The sequence below is a fragment of the Rhineura floridana genome, chromosome 19 (assembly GCF_030035675.1).
Source record: "Rhineura floridana isolate rRhiFlo1 chromosome 19, rRhiFlo1.hap2, whole genome shotgun sequence".
Lineage (NCBI taxonomy): Eukaryota > Metazoa > Chordata > Lepidosauria > Squamata > Rhineuridae > Rhineura > Rhineura floridana.
In genome coordinates this window covers 10,515,550-10,533,654 of record NC_084498.1, presented here as the reverse complement: position 1 = coordinate 10,533,654, position 18,105 = coordinate 10,515,550, and the positions used below count along the sequence as shown (strand labels likewise).

At 45.3% G+C, this 18,105-nt stretch overlaps 1 protein-coding gene across 1 annotated transcript in view; it reads right to left on the bottom strand.

Moving 5' to 3' along the window:
* TMEM132B (transmembrane protein 132B) overlaps positions 1–11,945 on the bottom strand; it is a 592,456-nt gene extending 580,511 nt beyond the window's left edge. The window contains exon 1 of the mRNA XM_061602989.1: positions 11,773–11,945. Coding sequence (XP_061458973.1) covers positions 11,773–11,848 — 76 coding nt within the window. The 5' untranslated portion in view covers positions 11,849–11,945. The remainder of the gene's footprint in view (positions 1–11,772) is intronic.
* Between the last annotated feature and the right edge of the window lie 6,160 nt (positions 11,946–18,105).

Sequence of the window (18,105 nt, the reverse complement as noted above, 5' to 3'; positions counted from 1 at the left end):
CACCCTGTTCCCCTCACAGAACTTCAATCAAAGAGGTTGACTGTTGAACCACTCTGGCCACTGGAGCTCTGTCAGGGGAATAAGAGTCTTCACTCAGCACCCTTCACAAACTACACTTTCCAGGATTCTTTGGGGGGAAGCCATGACTGTCTCAAGCAAAATAAAGGTCTGGCATGGGTGTGACCTCCTGATTAGCCAAGCCCAGCAGCTGGGAGTTTGGCTTTTAGAACACTGAGCATGCCTGGCCTTATCATTGAGTTCAATGCTAAATTTCTTAAATTAATTAAAAATCAGCTCGGCATTTTTTTTAAAACTTTTCAACTGCAGAAGATGAAGGTCAGAGTATGGGGCAAGGTCAGTAAAAGGATTACAGGTACTCTGTGAACATGGCTATTTTTAATTAATTTCAACAAATTATGAGAACTGACAGAAAAAAAGTCCAACAGGGGTCTGTTTTTTCTCTCTTTTTACACTTTGAACTCTCGATTCTCTCTGACTGTTACGTGTATCGCCATGAAAACATAGAGGCTTGTTAAGCAAGCATTTCTGAGTTCAGGACTATAAGGTTTTGTTTTGAAATGAGCTTATGGGAAGCATCAGAATGTCATGGGAGTAATTTCAATTTAAAACTAAGGAATGCGAAAAATCCATGCTGACTATAGTATACAGCCATTCTCGTGGCTGTATAATACTGGACCTAAGCCAAGGCCCCATCTGCACTATACATTTAAAACAGCATTTATACCACTTCAAACAGTTACGGCTCCCCCAAAGAATCCTGGGAACTGTAGTTTGTAAAGGGTGCTGAGAGTAGTTAGAAGACTCATATTCCCCTCACAGAACTACAGTTCATAGAGTAGTTTAACAATCAATCCCTCTTCCCAGGGAACTCCAGGAATTTTAGTTCTGGGAGGGGAATAGGGTTCTCCTAACAACTGTCAGCACCCTTAACAAAGTACAGTTGTTAGAAAGTTGCAGGAAGCCATTTCAACTGAACATCAGGAAACAACTTCCTCACTGTTAGAGCGGTACAACAATGGAACCAATGACCTAGGAAGGTGGTGACTCTCCGACACTGGAGGCCTTCAAGAGGCAGCTGGACAACCAACTGTCAGGTATGCTTTGATTTGGATTCCTGCATTGAGCTGGGGGTTGGACTCACTGGCCTTATAAGCCCCTTCCAACTCTACAATTCTATTCTATATAGTTGCCAGAATCCTTTGGGGGAAGCCATGACTAGTTATAACGTGGTATGATACCGTTTTAATTGTACAGTGGGGCCCCACTTTTCGGCAGCCAGCTTTTCGGCATTCCGCTAATACAGTGGCTTTCAGTTAGAGTAAGGCCCCACTCATATGGCGCTTGTTCTGCTTTTACAGCATTTTTTGGGCATCGGGCGCCATTCTATTGAATGAGTTCTGCTTTTGGGAGGGGTTCACTTTTAGGCAGGGGTCTGGAACGTAACCCGCCGTATGAGTGGGGCCCTACTGTATAGTGTAGATAGGGCCTAAGTTCAACTAATTTAGTCTATATCCAACCAAATTTTTTTACACAGGAGGAAGTTTAGCTGACATTCTGATGATCATCAGCAAGTAAACACTAACCGATGTATATACACATTTACATGAATGACTGGGGCTGAATTGTGCCCTCAGACCTTCTATTTGAATATGCAACTACTGAAAGATTCACCTAGGTCACATCACAAAACCCTCAACAGGGTGCCTGCTCCCTTTCAAAAAATCTCCAACCATCATAAGGACTAGAGGCTTCCTTCAGTTCAATCACTTTTAATCAATTCTACAGCCTACCATATAGAAAGGCGATCGAGCCTCAAACAAGATTAGGGATAAAATTCAGTTAAGACATATCTCTCCATTATGTAATTTATTGCATGAAACAGATGAAAGCCCCCTGAATTTGAAAAATATTGCTTACGTTTATCCATGAGGAGAAGAAACTTTGCACATACACACACAGAGACTGACAAAACACTTTCAGAAGTAAGCAAGCACAAATCCATGCCCAAATTGAGGAGGGCTGACATGAGGTATGCACCTTGTTAACAGAAGCCCTACAGGTTGCTTTATAAAGGGGGCACAGTATCCCAATCTCTGTGTAACAACACAGAAATAAATCATTGTTATATTGAGATCCAAGGGGATGGGGAAAGGAGGGAACAATCAGTCTGTTCAAGAGGCTGCCAGCTAAGATCAGCACTCCCATCTTTTCTTTTTTTCTTTTAAGGTATCCCCTGTCGGTGTTTAGTAAGCAGAGAAACCCATTATGCTTTAAACAACTTGATTAAACTCAAGGAAGGCAGCAGGACAGCTCCCTTTCACCACCCAGCTTGGCTTCCAAGATTTTCATCACTTAAAAGAGATGGGGAAAACTGTCAACATAGATCAGCCAACGTTTCGCCTCAGTAATTCTTTACAAAAAAAACCCCGACAACACGATTTCACAGAGGTATTACGAAAGCTGGCTGAAAAGGCAAGGGAGGAGGTCACCCAGTACTGAGTACAAAACACAGCCTCTTGATCAACTTTGCCCTTTGGCACACAAAAAACAATGAGAGAGAGAGAACGGGGGAGGCAACGTTGATTAACTTTTTTTTTTACAAAACTCATAGATCTAGAGTTATTAGATTGGAGAGAGTGCCAAACTGAAGGGGAGGCACATTACAATACCAGCCCTGCGAGGTGGGTTACAATGAGAGACTGGCCTACGGTCAACCGGCAAGCTTCATGGCTGGGTGGGGATTTGAACGTGGCTCTCCTGCTCCCTGTCCCACACTCTTAACTGCTGCCCCAAGTTGGAAGCACATTGAGAACAAACACATGGATTGGAGGCTGTTTTCAAGGCAAGCTGTTCTGTTTATTTACATTCATGCAAGAGGGAAAGAATGCCTCAAAGTTTCTGGGAAGAAAACATATCTTGGGTATCAAAAAGGTAATGTTTTCGTAGGTGGTTGGAGAGAAACCTACAGATCATTACAAAATATAGGTCACATCCAAACCATACATTTAAAGCACATGGCTTCCTCCAAAGAATCCAGGGAACTGTAGTTTGTCAAGGGTGCTGGGAATTGTAGCTCTGTGAGGGATAAACTACAGGTCCCAAGATTCCTTAGGGGAAGCCATGAGCTCGATTCCGTACGCCGTGGATGCAGTGAATGAACCAGAGTTGACCATTTGCAATCCGGTCCAGTGGGATCGGTTTCGGCCTCTCCCTTCTGAGGAAGTTGACAAGGTGCTTTCATCTGTGAAGCCTACCACTTGTCTGATTGATCCTTGCCCATCATGGCTCCTTGTGAATTGCAAGGAGAAACTGGGCGAAGGGATTAGGGCGGTGGTAAACGCATCCTTAGTGGAGGGTGTGATGCCACTGGCCCTCAAGGAGGCAATTATAAGAACTATTTTAAAGAAGTCCTCCCTGGATCCCCAAGTTCTGAACAACTTCCGCCCTGTTTCGAATTTACCACTTTTGGGCAAGATCATTGAGCGAGTGGTGGCTAACCAATTGTCAGCACACTTGGATGAAACGGATTATCTGGATCCATACCAATCGGGCTTCAGGACTGGACATGGAACTGAAACAGCCTTGGTCGCTCTGGTGGATGATATGAGGAGGGCATTAGATAGGGGAGAATTCACCTTTCTTGTCCTCCTAGATCTTTCAGCGGCTTTTGATACCGTTGACCACGGTATCCTGATGGATCGCCTGGAAGGACTGGGAATTGGAGGCACTGTTTTACAGTGGTTCCGTTCCTTTCTCTCTGACAGGCACCAACAGGTAGCATTGGGAGATGAGGTTTCAGACCCTTGGCCCCTCACTTGTGGAGTGCCACAGGGTTGTATCCTCTCTCCCATGCTATTTAACATCTATATGAAGCCGCTGGGATCTATCATCAGGAGATTTGGGCTGCGGTGTCACCAATATGCGGATGACACACAGCTCTATCTCTCGTTTAAGTCTTCACCAGAGTTGGCTGTGGAGACCATGTCCAAGTGCCTAGAATCCGTGAGTGGATGGATGGGAAGGAACAGGCTGAAGCTAAATCCTGACAAGACCGAGGTACTGCTTGTGGAAGACAGGGGTAGGCTGGGTCCTGTTGACCTGAGGTTTAATGGGGTACAATTGCCCCTGAAGGACCAGGTCCGCAGCCTGTTCTTGATTCCAGGCTGTCCATGGAGGCTCAGATTTCGGCAGTGAGCCGGGCAGCCTGGTACCAACTACACCTTATACGCAGGCTACAACCCTACCTCCCTGTTCATCAGCTCCCACTGGTAGTACATGCCCTGGTCACCTCTCGATTAGACTACTGCAATGCGCTCTACGTGGGGTTACCCTTGAAAACGGTCCGGAAACTTCAACTGGTACAGAATGTGGCAGCTCGTTTACTTACAAACAGCCGTCGCCATGATCATATTACACCAGTATTATTTAATCTACACTGGCTTCCAGTAGTTTTCCAGGCCCAATTCAAGGTGTTGGTGTTAACCTTTAAATCCCTATACGGTTTCGGCCCAGTTTATCTGAAGGAGCACCTCCAGTGTCACCAACTATGCCGCCCGACAAGATCCGCCACACAGGGCCTTCTCTCAATCCCACCAACAAAAGTAGCTAGGTTGGTGGGGACTAGAGAGAGGGCTTTTTCGGTGGTGGCCCCCACTCTCTGGAATTCCCTCCCGTTCGATCTTCGACATGCCCCTTCCCTGGATACCTTCCGCCGAGCATTAAAAACTTGGCTGTTTGGTCAGGCCTTTAGGACTATCGGGATGGGCTAATTATATACTCAATGCCCGTTCCTATGTATTACAATTGCTGCTATTCTGTCACTGTTGATTATTTGTATTTTATTGTATTTATTGTATTTACTGTATTTTGTATTTTATTGAATTTAATATGTACGCCGCCTAGAGTGGCTTCGGCCAGATAGGCGGCCTAAAAATTAAATTATTATTATTATTATTATTTAAGTGTATGGATGTAACCATAGTTATGGCATAAGTGGGGCTAACCTTGAAAACAGTGAAGAAGTTGCAACTGGTGCAAAATGTAGTGGCCAGGGGTCTAACTATATGTCACTTAACATCTGTCTTGAAGGAATTAAACTGGCTTCCAGCTGTTTTCCAGATCTGGATTGAGGATGACATTTAAAGCCCTGAATGACTTGGATCCCAAACATCTGCAAAAAGTCAGCTTTCTCATACCAACCTGCCCAACTTCAGGGATGCTTTTTGGTGGTCCCTGCACCTAACGAGGTCCATGGGGGCAAAGGTTGTGGCTCGGTATTAGAGCATCTGCCTTGAAAGGAGAAGATCCCAAGTTCAATTTCTGGCACCTCCAAGTAGGAATACTGCCTCCCCCCCCCATCTGAAACCATGGAGAGTCTCTGCCAGTCGGTGTAGATAACGCTGAACTAGACTGACCTATGGTCTGACTCAGTATAAGGCAAATTCCTATGTGCTCTGACCAAGTGCTTTTTTACACAGTTATATGCAATGGATCACTACTTTTTTGGAGAAGGGCTGTAGCATCTGCCTGGCACGCAGGAGGTCCCTGGTTGAGTCCCCAGCATCTCCAGGTAGGACTGGGAAAGATTCCCTGCCTGCAACCCTGGAAAGCTGCTGCCAGTCAGTGTAGACAATACTGAGCTGGATGGACCAAGGGTCTGACTCAGTTCAAGGCAGCTGCCAACGTTCCTTTGGTGCAGGGGTTCATGGGAGGGCTTTCTCTGTGGTAGCTCCACACCAATAGAATGACCTCCCCTCCAAGATCTTGCAACTACGTTTCTTTCATTTCAGCAGCAGGTGAAGATGCACCTCTTTCCCCAAGCCATTAGGGTGGGGTCACATGCCTGGACAAAGAGTGCTCTCCTTAGCTTCTGCTGCCTGGGGTTTCGTTGTTTTCAAACTTTACTGTGGAATTTGTTGCTTTGGTTCAATTTTACATTATTATTAGATTACTATTATTTTATTTATAAATCACTTCCTATGGGACATCTCAAAGCAATTTATAATATCTGTATTTTGATATTTATAGATTTTGTATCTTGGGACTTTTGCGTGAAGAGAAGATTATAAATATTCTTAAATCAATAAATACCAACACACACAGGTTGCATATACACCATACATTTACAGCACATGGCTTCCCAAAAAGAATCCTGGGAACTGTAGTTTACTCCTCACAGAGTTACAATTCATAGAACCTGCAACAAACAACAGTTCCCAGGATTCTTTGGGAAAGTCATCTGCTTTAAACATATGGTGTGCATACAACGTTCAATGAACTTTTTGATGACATGCTCCGACGCGGAGTCACTTACAGTTTCCCTATATTTTGTCACCCTTCTCTAAAACAGCAATGGAAGGTCTTCCACTTCCACATGTTTGAGATCATCTTTGCCCTCAACATAGACACACATACATAATCCTTACACTGTATTAACCGTACACACACCTCCCAAAGACTAAAGCCACAACAATCAAAGCCCGCAAGCAAACAGCAGGAAAAACTTTTCATCCTTCTAGATCCCCAGAATGAAAAAAGATACAAACAGGTGCTGCCCTGAGGCTAAGACACAAAACAAGGGCTAGCAACCTGAGTGGGCAAGATCAATGGTCTATCAAACTGAGAGTTTTCCAGACTTCTGATAGCAGTGGCTCAGGTGTGTGTGTCAGAATTTAAAAAAAATAGCATGCATGATGCTTTTACACTCTCGCATTTTGCCTGAAAGAAGTAAGATCTCCTCTCTCTCTCTCAGAGCCCATTCCCAGTGTATCTGTATGAATTAGTGTTCTGGAAATGGCTCCTTACTGGAAAGCAGCAACATGTACGCAGCAAATTAAGTTCCGTTATGGATAGCTGAGTGGGTAATTCTGGTGCATCTCTGGGGCAGGGCCATGGCTCAGAAGCAGAGCACATGATATGCACACATGAGTTCCCAGGTTCAGTCCTCAGCATCTCCAAGTAGAGCAGGGAAGGAACCCCATCTGGGGAGCCGCTGCCAAACCAGACAAGGATGGTCAACCTGTGGCCCACTGGGACGGTGGAGAGAAAATGTGTGGTATCACCCACGTTGAGCTCTGGCCCTGCCCATCACCAGCATGAGCCACTGAAATGTCCCAAAAGAATATGGTCACTCCTGATAGACAAAAGGTTGCTCATTCCTGGTGTAGGTAGTACTGAGCTAGATAGACCAATGCTCTGACTCACAGGGATGGGGAGCCTTTTTGGCCCAGTAAGCCCGATCTTTAGATCCTCACCCCTACCATGGCCAACTCTGACAGGTGGGTGGGATCACCCACTGGTCAGTCATCTGACATCATAATGGCATCCGATGATGGAAACCGGTCAAAGCACGGCGCTTCACACAGCCCTTTCCAAACGCCCAACAACCAGTTGATTGTCAGGTGAATCGGAAACACTCCACAAAGCCCTTTGCAAGCCCTACACTCAGCGCTTCCCCTGCATCTCTTCTGTACGCAAAGCAAGTACTCTGCCACTGAGCTACGGGCCCTCTCCGTGTTATGTTCCGGCAAAACAGGGAGACAAGGTCACACTTAACCCTGGTTAAATGGAACTGAGAATCCTAGGTCACTCCCAGTAGACCTCTGTATTGAGCAGTCATCCTGACCAGTTTGCACAAAGGTTGCAGGGAGGTTAGACAAACATCAGCCATTTATTGAGCCTTTGATCCAATCAGTTTGCAGGGAGGTTAGACAACGTTATGTCAAGCAAACGTTATCCCATAGTTTCCAGTACATTGGCCCACCCCGGTCACTTATCACAAAAAGTCTGATTGGAGGGGGGAGCAGGTTTGTTTCAAAAGAGTTCCAAATCAACTTTAATTGTGCAACCTGAGTTCACTGGTATGCAAATGAACCCCACTGGAAAACAACGACCCTCTGGAGGTGCCCCTAAGTGTAGACGAAGCCAATGCAGTTTCAGTACCAAAACCTGTTCAACTCCAGTCTATTGTATTTGGAGCAGCATCCTTAGAAAAAATGACTGCAGTGCAAAACCCTTAGTTTAAAAGTAAAGATGGACCATTCTGTCTATTTCAGTTTCTCCCAGTTTCTCATTTTTCCAGTCTTAAGTTCAGTTCTCCACATTTCCACAAGAGTTTGCAATTTAAAAAAAATTCATGAAAATTAATCACCATTTCATTACGAATTTCTCCCAATATACACATTTTTGTATGCAATTTTGCATAATATACACATTTTTGCAAAGCAGTTCCCCCCCCACTACAATGCATTTTGTCTGCCCCCTCCCCAGTGACACTGAAATTGTGTTGGACTATGACCTGGGAGACCAGGGTTCGAATCCCCGCATAGCCATGAAGCTCACTGGGTGAACTTGGGCCAGTCACTGCCTCTCAGCCTCATAAAAACCCTCTTCATAGGGTTGCCGTAAGTCAGAATCGACTTGAAGGCAGTACATTTACATTTTTATGAACACTTTACCCTAACATACACATTTTTGGAGACCTTACTTGGCTGAAGGACTGCACTGCAAAATTTGGGAAAGTGTCAATTTCAAATGATGGCTGCGTTTGTGGATTGTATTAGACACATTTAAGCATTTAAAGTTTGCCTTTAAATGCAAAAATTTATCCCCCATCCTTATTTCAAAGTTTAAAAAGACAAAAGAAATAACCTTGCTCGACAAAGAAACTTAGAAAAGCTCAAAAACTTGCAGACACCCAACCCAAATCACAATTGTTTGTTTTTTCAAATTATTTTATTTATTTATTTATTATATTTATACCTGGGAGACCAGGGTTCAAATCCCCACACAGCCATGAAGCTCCCTGGGTGACCTTGGGCCAGTCACTGCCTCTCAGCCTCAGAGGAAGGCAATGGTAAACCCCCTCTGAATACCGCTTACCATGAAAACCCTATTCATAAGGTCATCATAAGTTGGGATCGACTTGAAGGCAGTCCATCTCATTTTCATTTCTTTTCATCACAGAAACCCAAGGCTGCTTACATATGGTTCCCAGGTGGTCTCCCATCCAGGCACTGACCCTGCTTAGCTTCAGCAGGGTGCTGGCCTCATGTGCTTTCAGACCGTAGCCTGTTCCGTTGAAAGATTCCGTTTTAAACTCCAGACCTTTGGTATTAACATCCACAGAGAGGAGACTCAGAAAACAGCTTGGAAAGCTATACATTAGTAACATTATAACTAAGAGGTACTTGGTATACACTAGCAAACTCTGTTAATTGTGCATGGAGGGGTTTGCAGAGAAAGGGTCATGAACATGAAATCCACACTTCCCAACACTTGCCCACACCATTCCCGCTCCTATTGAAAATCTGCAAGAATAAAGAGGGTCCAATTTGGAGGAGGAAGGAGCAGCCTTCAAAAAACCTCCATCTTTCCTTACACAGAAAAGTTCCAAGACAGCAGCTCATTCTGGAGTCTTTGGTGGAGTTCAGAGACCTCTATAGGCACTTTCGATTGTGGTAACCAATCCAAACCTTTGATTTAACCACAGCCTTCACCTCTATCCCTAACCAAACAGAAGTCCAGGTCCATCTGCAACTTGATATGCTTTTACTAGGAAGGAAGCTCTGCTCAGCAGGACTTCCTTCCAAGGAAATGTGTGCAAGATTGTACTGTAACTGAACAGAAACATAAGAGAACCTGCAACTGCACTTACTTGCTTGGCAAAGGGCTCAGTGGTACAGCATCTGCTTTGCATGTAGAAGGTCCTAAGTTCAATCACGACCATCCCCAGATAGGGCTAGGAATGTCTTGCCTGAAGCCCTGGAAAGCCACTCCCAGTCATTGAAGACAATACTGAGGTAGATGTCCAACTCCATATTAAAGGCAGCTTTGTGTCATATTCACCTTTGCTATCTACGCCTCTCCCTCTCTCCTTTTATGTTTAGACTGTAAGTCTCTAGCGGCAGGGGTAGTTTTTGTTATGTCACATTCACAGCTCCATAATACACGCATGTAGATTCTTCATGGGTGAGAAAGGGTTAATATCTCTCCAAAACCTTTCCATAAAACTGCAGACCTAAGTGAATACACTGAACTCAAAGGAGCTTACCTCTGAGCAACCTGTTTAGGATAGGGCTGTCCAAATCCTTAGGCCACAGTCAATTTGCACAGTTCAGCTTACTGTCTCCCAGCCTCAGCTCTCCCCATCTGCTAAATGGGAACATGCGTTGCAAATCAAGGCTGCAAGCTTAAGATCTTACTCTTAAGAACATAAGAACATAAGAAGAGCCTGCTGGATCAGGCCAGTGGCCCATCTACCGATTCATGTCACTGAAACCAATTAGGATGTGTGTGTTTTCCTTCTGAGCAAGGGTGTCGGGACCAGTGCATTTTAAAAATGCTGTTGAAAAAGCTTATAAACACAAGAAGAATTTGGCCATCCTTTTCCCTATCCCCACTCTAGTCTGTGTGATTTTCATCAAATCAGTGCAATTTAAAAGGTGTCATGCCAAACAGGATTGCCACCTTACATAGGAAGCTGCCTTCTAGCAAGTCAGAACATTGGTCTACCTAGTTCAGTATTGTCTACACTGACTGGCAGTGGCTTTCCAGGATTTCAGACATAATATCTCACAGCCCTACCCGGAAGATACCAGGGACTGGACCTGGGACTTTCTGTATGCAAAACGTATGCTCTACCACAAAGCCACAGTCCTAGACCAAAGCATTTGCCAAAACACAGAACCAAACCAGGGCCCTTTAGATCTTCAGTCTAACCCTCTCCCAACCAAGCTGTTTTGCTCAATGACACCTTCTCCAATACAGGACAGAACTCCAGGCTGAGGCAGAACAAGGTCCACCTAGGCTAGCTTTATTTCCAACAGTAGCCAGAGATCAGAAGAGCATCACCTGTTGAATTTCTTCTTGCTACATAATCGTAAAAGGTGCAGGGAGCCCAATAGGGATGGGAGAGTGGCAAACGTTAACTACAGGAGATATGAGATGAAGCTAAGACAGCAGTTTTCACATGTGTGGGTGGGAAGGAAGAGACAGACAGACATGACAACTGTGGAGCTGGTTAAGCATGTAAGCCAGGAGGTTCCATGTTCAATTTCAATTCTGCCAACAATACAGCTCATGACCACAGGCAAGCTAGTGTCTCATAGCCTCAGTCCATCATCTGCAGCATGGGTATAATAAAACTGACCTACCTTACAAGGGTTGTTACAAGTTCAAGCAAGACAATCAATAAAAACCCACAAAGGCAGAGTCTTGTGGAGGCTTTTTTTAAAAAAAAAAAACTATTGTGGCATAAAAGTTTGTAGAAATTGTATACACGTAATATCACAGGGCTCTGACCTAGAAACAGCTTTCAGACCAGTCACCCATGAAAACAGAAAGAACACTTTTAGCATGTACAGACTGCATTCCTCTCTTCACAGGTAGCCCATTATTAATCCAAGACCTCGGTTTTGAGGTGTATGGGGAGGAGATTGGGACACATCTCACCTTTTCAACCCACACATTATCCACTTAGCTCCAAGGCATTATAAAATAATGCTTTAAAAGCTACACACAATTACCCAGAAAGACAAACCCCCTTATCTGCCAGGTGGGTGACATTTTGCAAGGAGGGGGAAGATGACTAATGCCTTGAAAAGACACACACACACCCTACAAACAAGCACCCCTCACACTCTCTCTCTCTCTCACACACACACACACAGGGATTTGCTTACAAATAAGAAAAAAGACTTTTTTAAAAAAACTGAACTTTGCTGATGAAGAGTCAAACTTTTTGAGCCTTACCTGAGCAGAGAAGGGCCCCCAGCCCCAGAAGGATGGAGCCTTTGGAGAGGTTTGTTCCATACCAAGAAGAAGTCATGTTGGAGAGTAGAAAGAGGCAGGTAGACAGAGAGGAGAAAAAGCTGGGGGAAGCCAAAACTAAAAACAAAACAACCCACCTCCTGCAGGTGTTCCTGATTTACCCCAGCATTTCTTAAAAGCACTGGAGCTGAGCTTGACTAATACAGGGGGGGGGAAAAAGCATTTCGCCCCCTTTCTTGCAACCGGCAGGCATTCCTGGAATTCTCCTTCCAACCTGCTTGCGGTCCATGTAATCCAAAACTACCTGTGCTTTTTTAATAAATAAAAAATAGAGGCATTCGCACAGCGGCTGCGAATCGACCCAAGCAAGCAATCAAGCCGGCTGTTTTCGTCGCCTGAGAGAAAGTGGGGAGGAACGTGGAAGGTGAAATTAGACCCCAGATGAAGCGTTTCTATTTAATTAAAAAAAAAAACGCGCCAGCAGCAGCAGCAGCAGCTGCTAAATAAATATATATATATACATATTTCAGTATTTTGCTTTGTTAAGAAACTGCAAAATCGGCGTCCCACTGAAGCGTGCCTCTCCAAGGCACCCCTCAGATTCAAGCTGAGCCGCCGCCCCCTCCAGAGCGCCTCCAAACACGGATGGTCCTTCCAGCCTAGCGCCCCCGAAAACAACAAACCAGCAGAGCTTTCCTTACGACTCCTAAGCCAGCCGTGCCTCGCTGCAACAGCAGCAGCAGCAGCAGCAGCAGCAGCAGCAGCGAGCCGAATTGCCAACAACGAGGTCTCTACAGCAGAGCTTGGGGGGCGAGAGCTCCCCCCGGGCCGCCTCCTGGGGACTTTGCGCGATGCAACCAGTCTGCTGGCGCCCCCGTGCCGGTCCCATTTTCACGCACGGACGCCGCTGGCCCTCCCTCCACCAAGGAAAAAAAAACCAAATATGTTTTGTAAAAAGGAATCGGAAGGGGGGAGCCAGCAGCAGAAGCGCTCACAGCTTTCCCCGCGAGCTGACTGGCACGCAAACTCTCTCCTAAAACCCAGAGATGAGTGGGATGGCGGGGAGGGGGAGGGGGAGCTGCGATTGACAAACTCTCTTAGCCAATCTCCTCGCCGGGGGAGGACGGGCTGGAGGGGGAAGATCAAGGCTCGCCCAGCGCGCCCGTCCGCCCGTCCGCCCCTCCTTTCTTCCCTGCGTCCCTCGCTCGTTGACCCGGGCTCGTCTCTTTCTGTGTGCTTTGTGGGTGGGTGTGGATGGAACGGATCAAGACAAAGCGGGAGGGGAACCAGACCGGCCGGCGGCGGAGGGCGTCGCTCCGGGTTGGGGCTGCTCGTGTGAACCGGCGACGCGTTTCCAAAAAAAAAAAAACAACCAGGAGAGCGAAGCGGCGCGTGTTGACTGTCGGGTTTTTAGAGCAAAGGAAAAACTGTGACTGATCAGCGCTTTTCTTTTTAAATATGGGTTGTGGGCAATGTTAGACCCATTCCGAGTAGACACATGGGGTTTTGTCACCTAAGCCCTACTCCGAGTAGACCCACTGAAATTGATGAACCGAAGAGGTGTTAATTGTTGGGCCCATTTACTTCAATAGGGCTACTGTAAGTAGGATTAGAGTTTGATACCACCCCACTGAAATGAATGGATATGGCCATTCATTTCAGTGTGTTGTATCTAAATTCAACTCAGAGCAGACTAATTGGAATTAAGGGGCCTAAATTACTCGTGCCTGTTAATTTCAAACTAACACTGGATACAGCCCACTGGGTTTGAGATGAGTAAAACTTGTTTGGCGGAAAGGCAGGGTATAAATATAATTAATAAATAATGCAACTCTTTTCTTTTTTTACTTTTTGCAAAGGGCAGCTTTTAGGACCGCAGCAGCCTTTATCGCTGTTTGCATTGGGCACAGTGGGACGGAGTAAAGCATGCAGAGGGTTGCCAGCCAGGTCTGGAGGTGCCCTTGTGGGGCTGGCTGCGAAGGAGGCAGGTTGGAGGCAGAGGGAAAGGGCTTCCAGCTGGGTGCTAGGAGAGGCTGCTTCGTATGCAGAATGGTCCAAGTTCAATCCCCACCATCTCCAGATAGGGCTGGGAAGATCTGCAGTTCAGTGGTAAGGCTTCTGCCTTGCAAGCAGAAGGTCTCAGGTTCAATCCCTGGTGTCTCCAGGAAAGACCCCGTCTGAAACCGTGGAGAGCCTCTGCTAGTCAGAGTTGACAGTACTGATCTTGATGGGCCAATGGTCTGACACGCTATAGCACAGTTTTCTGTGTTCCTGTGGAAACGATGCAGCCCAAGTTGTGCTGCGTGATCCTGTTTTACTCAGAAATGAAGGCCCACTGTGTTCAGGAGGAGGAGGGAAGTGTGCAGTGGGATGCAGCCTCAGTCAGAGTTCATACCCCATGCATGCTTACCGGGGAGGGGGGGCATAATTATAATTGAACACATTAGAGTTACTTCCAGGTAAAGCATGCACACTGGACTGGATGAGTAACAACAGTTCTGCATCTTTATATTGTGCTGTGCACACATAATCTTATTAAGTCTTATAACAACCCTATAAGGTGGGCAGCCTTCAGCCCTATGTCTTCTGAGAGAACCGGCGCTACCGTTAGGCAGAGTAAGGCAACTGCCTCAGGCAGCAGTCCCGTGGTGGAGCAAAGGCAACAGCCACCCCAGCTATTTCCCTACGCTGGAACTGTGCTCTCCGTAAGAGGTCCCCTTCTTCTATCCCATCAGTATTCCGTCCTTTCTGCTGAAATCCTCCTTATTTTTCGTGCTTTTTAAAAAGCATTTCTATGTAGTGTTAAAACAATTGGAATGGACAGTATTTAATCTGATAAACATTAATCAGTTTTTTCCCCAGCTGCCTGAGAACAAATTGGTAGGCTTCTGTCATATATGTATATGTACATGTAGCACACTAAAGTCAGAAAGACATTATTTTCACTTGTTTTCCAGTAGCTGTACTGATCTACTGTACCACCGCCACTACCCCAGCCCCCTCCCCAAAACCTTGAGAGTAGGGATGGATGAGAAATTCAATTCAGTTCACAGTTCAAGCAGAATCTATCAAATGTACACTTTCTGGAACAGTGTGAGAACCCAAACACAGCCGTCCTTTGAAATTCACTTACTCGGATTTTGCAATGCAGTTTGACAACCAAAGAAGGTTTACAACAATGCATATGTTAAAGGAAGGTTTACATTAAAAATGAATATATTAGTGAAAACAACATACAAAAATGCATTATATGATGAGATATTGCTTGCAAAAATGTGTTCATTAGTCAAAACCGCCTGCACATATGTGTTTATTAGGAGAAATTTGCACTAAAATACTGGAAATGTTCACAAGGTGTTTTTTTTTAAATCACATATTGCTGCAGAAATGTAGAGAACTGAATTTAAGATTGGAAAAATGAGAAACTGAGAAAACAAACTGACAGATCTTTCCACCCCTACTTAAATCACCATGCCACACCTAGTGGGGTTTAATTCTGAGTAAGCCTGCATAGGATTGGGAATTTTCATGTAAGGTAGCCATAATGAAAATTGAAGTGGAGCAATCTTTATTCTGGAGTAGTTAACCCAGAATACTTTTGTTTCATCCCTCCCCACCCCCCATTGATGGCTCTGGGTCTGTCCACCACTAGCTTGCAGTCCCACAGAAACAGAAAGAAAGGCTGCCCATCCTTGCTCATAATCCAGCAACTCCCATCAAACGCAGCAAACATGGCCAATGACCAGGAATGATGGGACCTGAAGTTCAGCAACATCTGGAGAGCCAAAGGTTCCCTGCAACTGAGGATGGGGGACATGTGGCTCTCCAGCTGTTGTTGGTTTTTCTCCCGGCATCTCTAACCATTGGCCATGGTGGCTGGGGCTGATAGGAGTTGTAGCCCAACAACATGTGAACGGCACCACAAAGGTGTGATTTTTATGAAAATCACAGGCTTTAGACCAGGCTGCTCTGGCTGTTACTAGTCTTGCTACTCAGCCTCCCCTGTAGGGTAAATAAATTCTTCCATTACTCTGCATTCAGTGCAATCAAATTGTTCAGTCAATCCCAAAAGAAAGGTGTAGCAGAGCCACCCAAACCAAGAGGTTGCTGTGCTTGTCATCTGTCTGAATGAGTCACAGGACTCTGTACTTTCATCATCGGGAAGCACACTCAGAACAGTGACTCACACAGAAACACAGAGAGAGAGGATACACTGGAGGCTGGCAACAGTTACTCTTTTGTGCCCTGAAAAGTAAATCCTTAGCAGGGATGGGAAACCCTAAGCTACAACTGATGTTGCTGGTCTACAACTCCCATCAGCCCTAACCATTGACTCTACTGCTTGGGACTGATGGGAGTTGAAGGCCAGCAACATCTGGAGAGACACAGGTTCCCCATCCCTACTCTAAGGTGTCAGTAATATTATCCCCGTATTGCAGAAACGGGGAGAGAGACTGAGACTGGTAGTGAATGGCTTGCTTAAGAATCATCTATGTAACAAGTGGTTTGGTTTTCATACCACCCTTCAATATATAATTACCAGGGCAGTTTAAAGGGGGTTCTAAAAACAAAGTACTGTACAAATGCAATAAAACACCTAGAGAGTACAATTTGAACTGGGCTCTTCCTGCTTCATAGCTAAGCCTTACAGAGGCGGGGAACCTGTGGCCTTCCAGATGTTGTTTGACTACAACTCCCATTATCCCTCAGGTTGGCCATGCTGGCTGGGGCTGATGAGAGTTGAAGCCCAACAACATCAGGAGGGCCACAAATTCTTCATCCCTGATCTAATCGCTTTTTCACAAGTAATTCCCATTGAGTTCAATGAGTGTTGCTCCCACTCCCATTTATTTTATTTATTAAATTTGTATCTCATCCTTCCTCCCAGTAGGGACATGGTCACAGGCACTGATTGGAGTGCTGAACAGGGGGGGGATAAAAGGGGGGTGTAGGACCCCAGCAGCTGCCCTAGTCTGCTAGGTGTCGAAGCTGACCCAGAGTGAAGGTCACAGGCAGGGATGTATAGAGATACAAAGGTCCTGGAGGACCTTAAAGGTGCAGATTTTTATATGGTCCAGGAGCAGACAGGAAGCCAATGTCTGGATTTAAGAAGGAGCGTCACATGATCAGAATGCAACGAGAGGTGAATGATTTTGGCTGCGGAGTGCTGGAAAGAGGCAGGGAGACAGATGTAATTATTGCCTCTGTGGTGCTGCTTTTAAAGAACGATGGCTAAGTAGCAACCATAATTTTTTTTCCCCTGCTACCGCTATTCCTGGAAATGTACCAACATTTCTTTGCATGGGCTCTGTTGGACAAATCCCTCACTTTCAAATACCATTTCTTGGGGCTGCCTGTGAGTGAGAGCTTCATCCATCAGCCACTTTCTCCTCCATTTATTTTTAATATGATCAGCAGCCTGTCACTTGGCTGTGCCCCCAAGACCACAGATGTTATTGGGGCATTCTCTGCACTTCAGGACCCAGAAGGACTAGAGGCCAAGATCCGTTTGACACAGGATGCAGAACGAAGTAGCAGCCAGTGATGGAGTGCTATGTTAAATTTATTTTTAAGTAAAAATATGTATATACCGCCTGTAATGATCACATTTCCAGGTGGTGTACAGTAAAAGACAAAAAAAATACAAAATTCAACGATAAGTTTTCTTTTTATTTGCAAATAAAACAGGAAAAAAGATTGTTAACAATAAGAATATTCCATCAATCCCAACTTAAACATATACATTAATATAGGCAGCCCATATGTTGAAATAGGTTTCTAAATGTGATTGATGATTTATAAGCCATGTATTCAAATATAGAAAGGCCAGTGAGATCTTCAGACCACTGAATCATGGATGGTGGGCATTTGTCCATCCAGCCTTGCAATGCAAGTCTTTCTGCAACTACAAGGGCTCCCAGGAGCCACTTTTGTTGCCCATTTATTAGTCCCCACACTGCAGGAATGTAATTTAAAAGACTGTGAATTGGAGTGTGTACCACAGATCAGGAAAGGTACCACCAGAGCCAAGAGGATGCCAGCATAGATAACTAGCAGAGTCACAGAAGCTATTAGAGGTAAGACTGCTAGATGGATATATATGTGTACACATCCACTCATGTGGCTACTTTTTAAAAAGATGCATAGTTTCCCACATTATTGACATTAACAAGACCAGGAGCTGCATGTGATCTGGTCCCGTCAATTTCACATCTCCTTAGAATTCTGTGTTGGACAGCTGGACTACAACTGCCATCAGGGGGAAAAAAAGTCCAAAAGAATTTTCCTCTCTGTATCGATATTCCCCACTTCATC